General features: G+C 35.9%; 1 protein-coding gene across 1 annotated transcript in view; it reads left to right on the forward strand.

Annotated features, from left to right (window-relative positions):
* The window catches only part of SLC9A9 (solute carrier family 9 member A9), a 272,019-nt gene that overhangs the window by 202,360 nt on the left and 56,751 nt on the right, over window positions 1-12,908 (forward strand). The window contains exons 13-14 of the mRNA XM_081953842.1: window positions 5,506-5,554; window positions 11,570-11,649. Coding sequence (XP_081809968.1) covers window positions 5,506-5,554; window positions 11,570-11,649 — 129 coding nt within the window. The remainder of the gene's footprint in view (window positions 1-5,505; window positions 5,555-11,569; window positions 11,650-12,908) is intronic.

The raw sequence follows: 12,908 nt of genomic DNA on the forward strand, positions 1-12,908 counted from the left end.
TTTTGTCTTTATACTAATTAAGATGGGTTCCTTCTTTTACAAAAATTTTAAAAATAAAATTCAAATATTTATTTACATATAACTTCTATATACCCAAAGGCATTTTGATTCCTCTAAGCACTAAATGTAAAACACCTAACAAACCATCCATAGGTCAACAATCAAAAGATTTCCAACCTTTAATGTAGGTACACTTGGTCACAGCCCATTCTTCTCCTGAACTTAATGCCTCCAGAAACATTGTTTAGAGTTCAAATCCCATGATCTTTCCAGTCCATCAATTATTTAAACATTATGAAATCAACCAAATAGCGTTGATTTTATTATTTTTAATTTTAAGTGATTGTCTTATGTCTGGTAACTGCTGTGCCAAAAATCCATCCTGCGGGTTCTCAAAATGCTTATTCTAAAGAAAAAAGGATGCTCTGTTTTTCCACTTTATTCTCAGAGACGATGAGAATCTCTTTCAAATGCACTATTTCTTAGCTTATTGTTTGTGATGGCAAAGGATATTACTCTTTGTGAGTTTGGGCATTTTTTCTGTGAATATATTTCCATCCATCTGAAACATCCCTGGCTTTTAGGCTTCTCAGTCTGAGAATGCCCAATGAGAAGAGTGATCATATTAAGTCTTCCCCCTGAGATTTCATTCAAGCATGGCAAATCATGCAGGGGGCCGGCCACAAAAGGCATACTGGAAAATAGCAATAGCACTTAGACTTACCACTTCACAGTGCTTTACAGCCCTCTCTAAGCATATGCCCCCAACAATCTGGGTCCTCATTTTACTGACCTCAGAAGGTTGGATGGCTGAATTAACTTCAAAATGAAGTTTGAAGTAGTTACAAGTGAAATGTCAGACTAAAAGACTACTTGTGAGGGTGTCTATGATAAATACATTTTAATTGGAGAATGTTCACCCACTGAGTTTTGTGCCATTTGAATGATGTAGTTGTGCAAAAAAGACATAAAACAGATCATTTGTTACATTTTATATCACTTGCATAATGAATCCAACTTTTATGTTACATTTCTCCCAACAAATCACATAATGACACTTTTATATTAGCATTTCCACATTCTAAAATTTTTCCATTCATTTTCCATTTCCTTAATAAATAATTTACAGATCCACAAATTTATATATTTGTATCTCCATTTATGCGTAATGGTGTTTTCTCCATTTTCCTATCAAACACTTTGGCTTTGGTGTATTTTAAGATTCATATTTCTCATTGCATCTTAGTCTATCTAATATCGGCATCAAATAATTTGATTCTAGGCCAATGACAGCATAATTTTCATCCACATATATACATATCCTCAACCAAAACACTTCTATTGTTACCTCAAGCATTCCTATATTCCTATATTGTTCCTATGACAAATAACGAGAGAGAGAAATTTCATATTGTTACTCTCTGGTCAGTGCTGAACCATTTGCTAAGCATACCACTTATTTTTATACATGCTTTGCTTTCATCACATAAAAGACATCATATTCAGCAATCAACCTTCAAATGAACATATTATCATTGATTACTTTTTATGTTAATCCAGAAAAAATATTATTCTCTTGATACCGCATAATTCAAATATTAATTTTAACATATTTTAATGCACAACAATTTTTAGGCAAAAAATGGACAGCTTTTTGCCTGCTGATTACTGAGTGTGGCATATACTCCATTTCATCAGAGTAATCTCTTATCAGTTCTCACAATCCATATCTTTTAATTCAAATTTAATCCTGGGAAGGTTCTCATAATTATAAACTTGAGTTAATTACTTCCTAAGCATTTGGAAGAATTGATACATTTTATGCTGATTTATACTAAATTATGAAAGGTATGATGTGTTAAGAAATACTTTAAAAATACTTCATCTAATAAATCTTCAGACATACTGTATTTAGCAGCTAGATATAAGTGAAAAAAAAATGTTTTACTAGGCAATAGTTCTAACACTTTTTTCAGATACTTACAATTGTTAAAAAAATTGCAAACTTTTAATTTTTTTGTTTGAAAAATCAATACACAGCTGCAAGATTTTAGTAATAATTTCTTTTATTTATCCAGACGTGACATCATTATCAAAGTCAGTTCCCTCTGAGAAAAAAAACCCCTTAAATCGTACTATTAAAACAGGTCCCATACCAGGTCCTTGTTTCATCACTCAACCATAATCAAAATAAACTATATGCTTGTCATCAGATAAAATAAATCAAAAGCATGGCAGCCATGTAGAACAACAATGCTCTATTACCGTGATGGCGAACCTATGGCACACGTGCCACAAGTGACACGCGGAGCCATTTGTCAGGGCACGCGAGGTGCTGCCCTGTCAGCTGGCCAGCGCGCATGCGCGCGCTGGCCAGCTGAGTTCACCTTTTTAAAAGCTATTTTTCACCTTCCCCAGGCTCCAGAGGCTTTATTAGGAGCCTGGGGAGCGAAAAGAGCCTCCCCGCCCCCCCAGAGGCTTCAGGGACCGTCCCTGAAGCCTTCGGAACACTTAAAACCACCCTCCGAGCAAACAGGAAGTGACTTCCGGGTTGCTCAGAGAGTCGTTTTAAGCGTTCCAAAGGCTTCAGGGACAGTCCGAGGCTTCCCTGATCCCTTCGGAGCACTTAAAACGACCCTCTGAGCAACCCGAAAGTCACTTCCGGTTTGCTCGGAGGGTGGTTTTAAGCGTTCCGAAGGCTTCAGGGACCGTCTGATGCTTCCCTGATGCCTTCGGAGCACTTAAAACGACCCTCCGAGCAACCTGGAAGTCACTTCCGGTTTGCTCAGAGGGTGGTTTTAAGCACTCCGAAGGGTTCAGGGAAGCCTCTGGACAGTCCCTGAAGCCTCCGGAGGGCCTCCTGGGAGTCGGGGGAGGCTATTTTCGCCCTCCCCAGGCTCCTATAAAGTCCCTGAAGCATGGGGAGGGCAAAAAAACCATGTAAAAATGGGGGGTCGTGCGTTTTGCGCGCATGCGCACTGGGGGGGTCGCGCGTTGCATTATGGGTGCGGCACGCCTGCACTCGACCCCCCTGCGCTCTCCCCACTTGTGGCACGCGAGCCAAAAAAGGTTCGCCATCATTGCTCTATTAGCTACCAATTAGTATAAAGCTATAAATATAAGTAATCAAAGACAATAATAACTGGATACTTGAGTAATCTTTATTGTGAGAAAGTGTGACTGGCGGAAAGGGTTTATATATGTGAAGATAGATTTGAATATGAATCTCTACAATTAAATATTATAGGAAATTCATGGTTACTATGAAAAATGAAAATCTGAAAGCTTTCCTGACAACGAAAAATAACATACAATAGGAATAACGTGTATCAAATTGTAGACGCCTCCATCATTATCTCCAAGATATTAAGTCATGTAGCAATAGCACTTAGATTTATATACTGCTTCAGAGTGCTTTACAACATTCTCTAAGCAGTTTACAGGCAATCTGGGTTCTCATTTTACCAACAGTGCCATAACTTCAGTAGGCCTGTCATGACAATTTAGCATATTTTCATGATGATGAGTCAAATTCTTAATGACCATTTAGGAAAACGTACAGTATTTGTACTGCAAAATTAGCCATTCAAAGCATGCTAATGTGAGTAAATAAATAGGTACCACTTTGGTAGGAAGTTAATAGTGTTCCATGTATGTCAGCATATAGTCATTCTGGCCACATGACCACAGAGGTCTCGGACAATGCTGGCTCCTTCAGCTAAGAAACATACTGTAGGTGAGCAATTCTCCCTAGAGTCAGACCCAACTGGACTGGACTAGAAATGACTAGTTTATATTACTATTTAAAAAACCAAATGAAGTTAATGCTTTATTTTACTGCAACAGAGAGTTGGAAGTCAATGCTTCTTTTTCATTTTCACAACCCTTCCCCACTTCTCTTCCCCTCCCCTATCTGCCACTGCCCTCCCCCACTGCTGTCCTATTTACTTTTGTATTTTGTATTTTATTTTATAACTTAATAAAATGTCAAAACTTGGACACAACTGTACAGGGAAAACCTTTTTAATGCATTGCCATACAAGATAATAACTTGCATATAGCCAATGAAATAGATGCATTGTATTATGCTTGTCTCTAAGGGGATAAATACTGTAGCCTTTTTAACCCTGTCATGCATCTTGCAAAACAGGTCCCACGATACCATAGCTAAATATTTTTCTCCTTATTGGTTAGTTTCCTTTATTCCTAGGGCATAGGGCAAATGATACATAAATTGGACTTTGCTTTTGTGGAAGTCTGAGTAGTGAACTTTTTGAATCAGAGGATGCTGATGTAAGAACAATGAATTCTCAGACACCTGAGATTGCTTTGCTGGAAAGGCTGCCTCTGAGATTACCATATCAAAGGTTAGTTAAAAATAACTTATCTAGGGAGTCTTTCAAGTGCAGTTTCAACATAAAGTTCATCCTTGGGGGATAAAAAAAATTGCACATAAGGATTAATCCAAGGTTGCCATGAGATTTATCTTTGGCAGGATTTTATAAAATAGAGAGAAAAACTTGGCCAGCACAAAAGTACCCACACAAAAAATCAAGATTAATAAGAGAGGATTCTAATTAGTTCAAAATTAATCTTTGAAGTTTTCACTGTCAAGAAAGGCAATTAGAAGAAGCCATTCTTTCTTGTGTCATTTTGGCTCAGACTTAACAAGATATCTTTAACCAGTCACCTATTCTTACTGTGACATATTGTGATAAAATTGGAGCTATATTTCATTGGGGGGTGGGGACTGCAACTGAGAATGGTTAGTAAGGTATAGAACAACTTGCTTTCCTGATATCATTGCAAAACGCATTTCTCTACCACTCTCAGTAGTATATTAATGTAGAAACAGATAATAAAACATCTATCTGAAAATATACCACGATGTAAAAAAGATGTGGAGACTCTAGAAAGAGTGCAGAGAAGAGCAACAAAGATGATTAGGGGACTGGAGACTAAAACATATGAAGAACGGTTGCAGGAACTGGATATGTTTAGCTTAAGAGAAAGAAGGACTAGGGGAGACATGATAGCAGTGTTCCTATATCTCAGGGGTTGCCACAAAGAAGAGGGAGTCAAACTATTTTCCAAGGCACCTGAGGGTAGAACAAGAAGCAATGGGTGGAAACTAATCAAGGAGACAAGCAACTTAGAACTGTGGAGAAATTTCCTGACAGTTAGAACAATTAATCAGTGGAACAACTTGACTCCAGAAGTTGTGAATGCCCCAACACTGGAAGTCTTTAAGAAGATGTTGGATAGCCATTTGCCTGAAACAGTATAGGGTTTCCTGCCTAGGCAGGGGGTTGGACTAGAAGACATCCAAGGTCCCTTCCAACTCTACTATTGTATTGTATTGTATATCAGTAAAATATACCAGACAGTTTACTCATTTTATTTATGTATTAATTTTTTAATATTAATAAATATTACATTGAATGTAAATAAATAAAATTCTGCTTGCCCTGTATTTAAGTTTTGCCTCATTTCTTTTCTTCATAGGGTTGGAGTTGATCCAGATGAGGATCAAATGATAGAAACTGCTACTCAGGCAAGTTAAAATTTAAATATAAATATTTGAAAAGGAATGTATATTCATATGTGTGGAATGTTTTAAATTTTACAGTGTGTTTTCTAAGATGCTCATAAAAATCTCCAATTCTGATCCTCAAGTCAGATAGTCATATATCTTTTGTACATTCAATATTCATCCAGATTGTAAAATAAATTATTTTATTGTTCATGGACATATGCTGAATAATTTCAGTTTTGATATTTTAATAGAAGAAATCCATTAGCTGTTCCTCATTTCCATTTCTAAAAGCATTATATACTTTGTAATCAAAGACAAAGACATTTTATTATTCATATTCTAAATTCTGAGGAGTTTCTTAAATTTCTTACACATTGCTCTTTAAGTCTTCTGAATATGTCTTTACCCATCCTTGTTTCTTGAAGACTGTTTTTAGAAGCTTTCTCCAGTCTGGTTAAAAACTCTGGAAACTATAATCCCAAAATATTGGGAAATACTAGATTGAAGACAGTAGTAAATATTGAAATTTGAAACTTAAAATTTATTGCAGCCAAAACCAGCCTATAATAAGTATTCAGACTATCCCTAATTCCATCACGATTTGTAGTTAATATAATAATAATTAATAATAATTTATTAGACTTCTAGACCGCCCCCTCTCCCCGAAGGGACTCGGGGCGGTGTACAGGTGCAAATTTAAAAACCATACAATCGATAATATTAAAATTGAATTAAATATCCCTGTACAACTTTATAAAAATTAAAACTTAAACCTTAAAATCGAATCATAAAAATTTAAAAATGCAAACTGAGGTGGGAAAGGTGGAATTAGGCCAGGCCGGCTAGATGAAACAGGTGGGTTTTAAGTTTCTGGCGGAAGGAGCGGAGGTCCATGGTCGGACCAGCAACATCTAGACATACATGGACTGGACATTTTTTTAGAGTCCACTTTGTAAACCATCCTTCCCTTTCTCCACTCTTTCTTTTAGGATATGCATCAATGAAATAACCTCATGAAAGCTGATGCCACAATACATTTTTAAATCATAAATTCAAACCCACAAATTATATAGATTTAGGGATATCATAGGCATCTCGGTCTAAGACAAAACATGTGCTGCAACTTCATTAGATACCCCTTTTTTACTTTCAGGCAGCATTAAGATCCCAGTACAAAAGGCAAAACTTGCATCATGACAGCCCAACACACATTTTGCGTATTATTTGATGTCATTGAGGTGAAGAATACATATTTATTTGTGACATACAAATGTCACAAATTCTCCCTTGCCAACTCTACACTGGGAACCTTTACTCTCAAGAACCTGATGCCTGAAGCAGCTGCTTCATTCTATCCCCAACAGTTGAGTTGGCCTCAAAGAAAAGGCTGAATAGGGAAAATAGGTTTCATGTTCTCTGTTATGAGATGGTATTATATGAGCACAAATAAAGGGAATAAGATAAAATAAGAAACAATTGCTATTCCTCTGGTAGTAATATAGTATAGGAAGTCTTTGTGGCTTTTACGGCTACTACTGTGGAAATAATTATTATGCTCATATATTTAAAGCATAAGGGAATATCTGTGATAGTTCAAATTTGTCAAATTCAAATAATGTCATAATTAGAAATGAAAAAACCTAAAATCCAATGGTAGTTGACAGATTACATTTTAATACTCGTGTTTTAAAAGTTCCAAAATGGTCTTGCTTGTTTTCACTGTGTGAATGTTTCCAAGTATTGCATCATCACAGTTTCTTTAAAGTGCACCTACTCTTGAATACAGTGACCTAATCCAATTTATACTCATCAAAGTGCAACTTTTTTTGTGCCTAGCCAGATTTTCAGTTCTCAGTACATTTATCACTTAACCTGTCATGGATTAGTAGCTCATTTATTTCCACTTATTGATAGTTTTCATAATGCAGTATTATGAGATCATCAATAATGTTCATTAGTAATTAAATGCAGCCACTTCAATGTGTTTCAACTTCTCTAGAATACAAGGCAGCCTTGATGCACATCAGCAGAGATGTTTAACATTATCTTAATTTATTTAACTTAAAAATACATCTTGCTTTTTTAAAAATAAAAGCTTTCAAACTGAAAATCATATTGAATATGAAATATAAATAATGGAAAAGTAAAATAGGTTGCAACCTTATGGAGAGTGTATATAGCACAACCTTAAAGCAAAAATAAAGTACCTTTTTCCACTCTGATAACCTAGTGAGGTGTTGAAACTATGATTCCCAAAATGGAATAGAGATAACTTAGCTCTTTGAAAAATAATGGTGCTTAGACTTCAACTCCCAGAATTTTCCAGCCAGCCATGTTGTAGTCCAGACATCTTAAAAATGCTAAGGAAACATTGATCAGAATACAAAATCGAATACAGAATAATAGAGTTTAAAAGGACCTTGAAGGACTTCTAATCCAACACCTTGCCCAAGCAGAAGAGCAGAAGACAAGTTGTTCATTTTTTTCTTAAAAACCTTAAGTGTTGGAGCACTCATAACTTCTCAAGTCCTTCCATTGATTAATTGTTCCCACTGTCAGGAAATTTCTCCTTAATTCTAGATTGGTTCGCTCCTTGATTAGTTTCCGTCCGTTACATCTTGTATTGCATCCTGAATAGGTTCTTTGGAGAATAGGTTGCTTCCCTCTTCTTTGCAACAGTCCCTTAAATATTGGAACACTGCTGTCATGTCACTCAGTTTGACACCTCTGATCTATGCCCTGTGAATCACAGCTGAATAAACTTCTGTCTTCAATTATATCCAATATCCTCAAGAGCTCTCGTGAACTCTCTAATCACAAGATTCTGTGATATACCGAAGGTATAAAAGCCCTTCCACTGATTTTAATATATTCATGTGTTTCTAAGAATAACTGCTAGTCTTAGTTCATTAAATGTGTTATTGCAAGTGTTATTTTTATAACTTTTTCAGGACACCATATTTTATTACCACAAATATTTGCAAATTCAGTAGTGCTGTGTTTTGAAATACTTTTCATTTTACCATCAATTTGGTGCCCTTTTCCCCTTGAGTAATTTTTTTACACACCGGACATCTCCTTGACCACTGTTTGCATATTGTCCTTAAGCCCAGAAAAATCAAGCACACCCTTGCTTCAGCAAAATGTAGATGATTTTTTTTTTTGAAAATGCCTTCATAATAGTAACAGTCTTTGTTTTGCATACCATTGAACACAGGGGCCTTGTTTCCCAGCCTGATACCAATACAGGTGTGTGATATAATTAGACACTATCCTTGATTTGGGAAGGTTGCAGCAGACCAAGATTATTGCAGGAATGTTTTCATTTAAATTTGGAGTATGCAATTGCAAAAGCAGGGAGGGTCAGGGTTCTTGGGGTTTTTAATGGTTTTCAGTGCTGAAATAGGTACTTTAAATCTCTTCTGCATGGAATCTCTTTCATCTACCTGAAACAGATGCTGCTGCTTCTGGCTCTAGTAAGACTTAATCCACCTTCAAATAATTTACTGGGCAATTTCCCTGTTGCTGAAGCTGTCAACTTCTCTCTCTCCTGCACTGGCTGAATACTGCCATCTGAACCTGCTTATTCCCTTGCACCTGTAAGCTTGTTAGCAGCAGAGAAAGAAACCTTCACTGACCAAGATGCAGGGGGAAATAATTTGCACTTTTGCCTTTTTTGTTTTCTGCACACTGTAAGCATTCTTGCTTTCTTTGACACTTTGTCTCTTTGTTTCCTTATCTCTTCATCCTTTTCAAATTCTCTCTAATTCTTCTTCCTAGCCATGACACAGGGCTAAACGTCTGTTCCATCTCTTCATTCCCATGTATTTTTCTGCAGTTCTTTATCCGTTTCCTAATTATTCAGTTTCGTTTTTTACACTGGTGTTTATTAATTCTAACTTTCTTCACTAGCTCCAAACTCTCTAGTAGCCAATACATTTTCTCTCCCTACTCTTTGCTCCCTCCCTCAACTGCTATCCTCTGTTATGACTTTTTAATTGCAAATCTGGAACTTGGCATTCAGGTTTTGACTTTTTAACATATCTTGACAAATTCCTATCAGTTTATCCCAACCATCCATTCCAATACAACCATTCTGGTTCCATTTATTTGTGAGGCTATTCTTCTTTCCTCCAGAAGTCTATGGCAATATTAAAAAACACAAAAAAGGCTTATATCCTATGCCAGACCTGTGTCACGTTGAGCTTCTAAGTAAGAATGATCCTTAACACCATTGGGTTGAGAAAGGTATACAGTAGTTACTAAAAGGCAAGTGAATACAGTAGTGCAAAGCCAGAACTGAAATTCGCATGCCAAGACCCCAAGTGAAAAGTTTTCCTCCTTAGGCACATCCCATTGCTGGTCCTCCATTGTCCAATCAATTTCAAAGAGGATATCATCCGACCTTGAAATGCCCTCTCAAAAAGGCACTTTTTGACCAACCTTGAAATGCCCTCTCAAAAAGGCACTTTCACGTTCTTAACTTTCACTTTCCCCTCAAGTTCTCTTCCTCACTCTCAGGGTTCATGGCAGACAGAAATGATGGCCGAGCACAGGCATGAGGTGGCAATTCTGACACCCCATTTATTTGACAGGAACTCCAGGGGCTATAGAAGAGGTGTTGGCAGGCTATACATTTTGCCCCACTGTTTTCAAGTATCCCCTAAGGAAGTGTGATTAAAACATGATCAAAGTGTGCAAAGATGTTGAAAAGGTTTGTATGATCTCAGAGATCTCCTTAGAGTAAAAGGAAAGATAAGCATTGCAGGGTTTTTTTTCCCCATTCTACAAAGTCAATGCTGTTCATTTCAACTGGGCATAGTTAATTGCATAAAAATCAATCAAACTACTTTACTTGTTTTATGCTGCATACGGTAGAGAAAAGCATCTTCTTTATTAATTTACATTGTAAATATATTGGAGTGGATTTAGGTTCTCTAAAAATTATAACCTAAAACATCCATTAATCATTTGGGTTAAAGTACATAGGAGGCTATCATTTTAATCCAAAAGAAAAACAGTAAAATCAAAATCGATTGTTGTGCATTTGTTATACACTGCAGAACCATTTCCAAAATATGTAGAAAACTGTCCAAAACATAGTAATAACTGTTATCTGTATAAATTAAATAAGCTTCAATGACACGAACAAGAGAAAATAAACTTTACAGCACAAAGATGATATAATGGTGTGCATAATGGCTCAGTAGGAAACAGCAAAATGAGAAAGTTGAGGTTAGATATTCTGTGGTATCAATAAGTGGAGAATAAAAATACAGCAACAAATGTAGAAGTTAATTTATTCCAAAAAAAGCCCTATCTTCTTCTCACAATCAAAGGAGAGAACATGAAACTTAGCATAGATCACATATCCATGATTAACATTGCCAGAGGCCAGGCCAGGTGTAACTCAGAGATAGGAGTTTGCAAACACCAGGAAGTGAAAATAAATAGTAACAGAAAAGGAACATATTTAAGAGAGCTTGAAAAGACGAGCCGTGTGATTTTGATCTATATTGAGCAGTCATGCTGCTGAAGTTAAACTAATTCAGTTACTGCCTAGGTGGAGAAAATTCCAAAATACAGTCCAAACAATTTTGAATTTCATTACTGAAGATCACCACAGCATAAAGGTTCCAAAAAATAGAATACATAGTTGTATTCATAATTTAAGTTAATTTTCAATTGTATCTGAGTATTGTTAGGATATGATGATGGGAAAGATTAAAGGCAAAAGGAGAAAGGTATGGCAGAGGATGAGATGGTTATATAGTATCATCCCTGCCATGAACCTGAACCCCAAGAGACAGTGGGGGGCAGAGGAGCCTGGCCTTCCATGGGCCATGGAGTCACAAAGAGTTGAATATGACTTAGCAACTGAACAACAACTGTTAGGTTAATTGATTTGTGAACTTTTAAATGTGTTCTTTTAAACTATATTTCTTTTTAGATTTGTTGGTAAAATGTGGACATCTTTAATTGAAAATAACATGATTATCAGAATCATCATTTTAATTTTCAATATTATTACAGGCTGCAAATAACTTGGATAAAAGCACAACCAAAGCAGAAAGCGCTTGGCTGTTCAGAATATGGTATGGTTTTGATCATAAGTATCCTACTATCCTGTTAGCACTAAATACTCGTAGTAATAATTTCATCAAAGGAGGAAATAATACAGATAAATCTGGTAAGATAAGGAGAACTTTTCATTTTAAATCCTGTATGAAATGTTATTATTAATATAAAAAACTAATAAGGAAGGAAGGCCCAAAATCTGGAGAAAGATGAAAGACACAAATATTCAAAGCTAGGCAAGTTTACTTAACCTAGTACAAGCATATTGATATTGTTATGGACAAGTTAATAGCACTGATATTGTTCAGTGAATAAACAAGAATCTTGTTTATTATTTATTTTTGTCTTGTTTATTTCACTGAATAAATAAGAATCGTGTTTATTATTTAGTTTAATTTTTAAAAGGAGGCATAATAATTTCTCGGGGATGATGTGCAGATGATCCAACTAATTCACTTAATTACTACTTTATATCACTGTGAGCTAATAGATTTTTGCATGTAGTGGATATTCCCATCATGGCTTAAGATAACCTTCCCAAATCTTCATGCCATCTGAATGTATCAGCCTTTACTTTCCATTATATCTAGCCCTCAGCCACTTTAAACATAGGCTGAATGAAGTAAGATCTGCCTCCAAAACATCCTTCCCTTTAATGGGAAATAAGTTAACATAAAACACGGTGGCCTCCCTTCCTGCAGTTACACACATAGCAAACATTTAATTTACAATTCAGAATAAAGGGAAGGGGGGGAGGACTTAAAAAAATTAATACCAAATAGATCAGCGTAGGCTTTAGAGACTTCTGGTGCTGATCTATTTCTTCTTCAGAATGGAAATCATTGACTGTGGATGTTTTGAAGGACATAAAATAATCTATATCATTGCCGGCAGATAATTGGAAATATGAGGTTGTGTCATTGAATTGAAATCTGTGCTTCTATCTGTTTCAAAGAAGGGAGAAGAGAGAATAACAAGTATATGTCCCTTTCCAGCAAGAGAGATGGCACATTCTGTCTCTTCAGGTGTAGAAAGAATGCAATAGTCCTCCAAGCAGGAAATATATTAATGTAAGGATCTGCAGTCTTTGTCACACTAGGGGTAAACCGAGCTTTTGAATGGCATAACAAGGTTTGCAGTATATAAAATGAGAAGACTAGAACAAATTGATACTTAGACTTGATTTAACTGATATTCAAGTGTAACTAAATATAATGAATTAGTACAGAAGATAGAATGGACTTTTCAGGTATTTAATAATTTCCTCTTTGTGAAGTATTAAACATTTAAATAT

The sequence above is a fragment of the Natrix helvetica genome (assembly GCF_964273705.1).
Source record: "Natrix helvetica genome assembly, chromosome: 5".
Lineage (NCBI taxonomy): Eukaryota > Metazoa > Chordata > Lepidosauria > Squamata > Natricidae > Natrix > Natrix helvetica.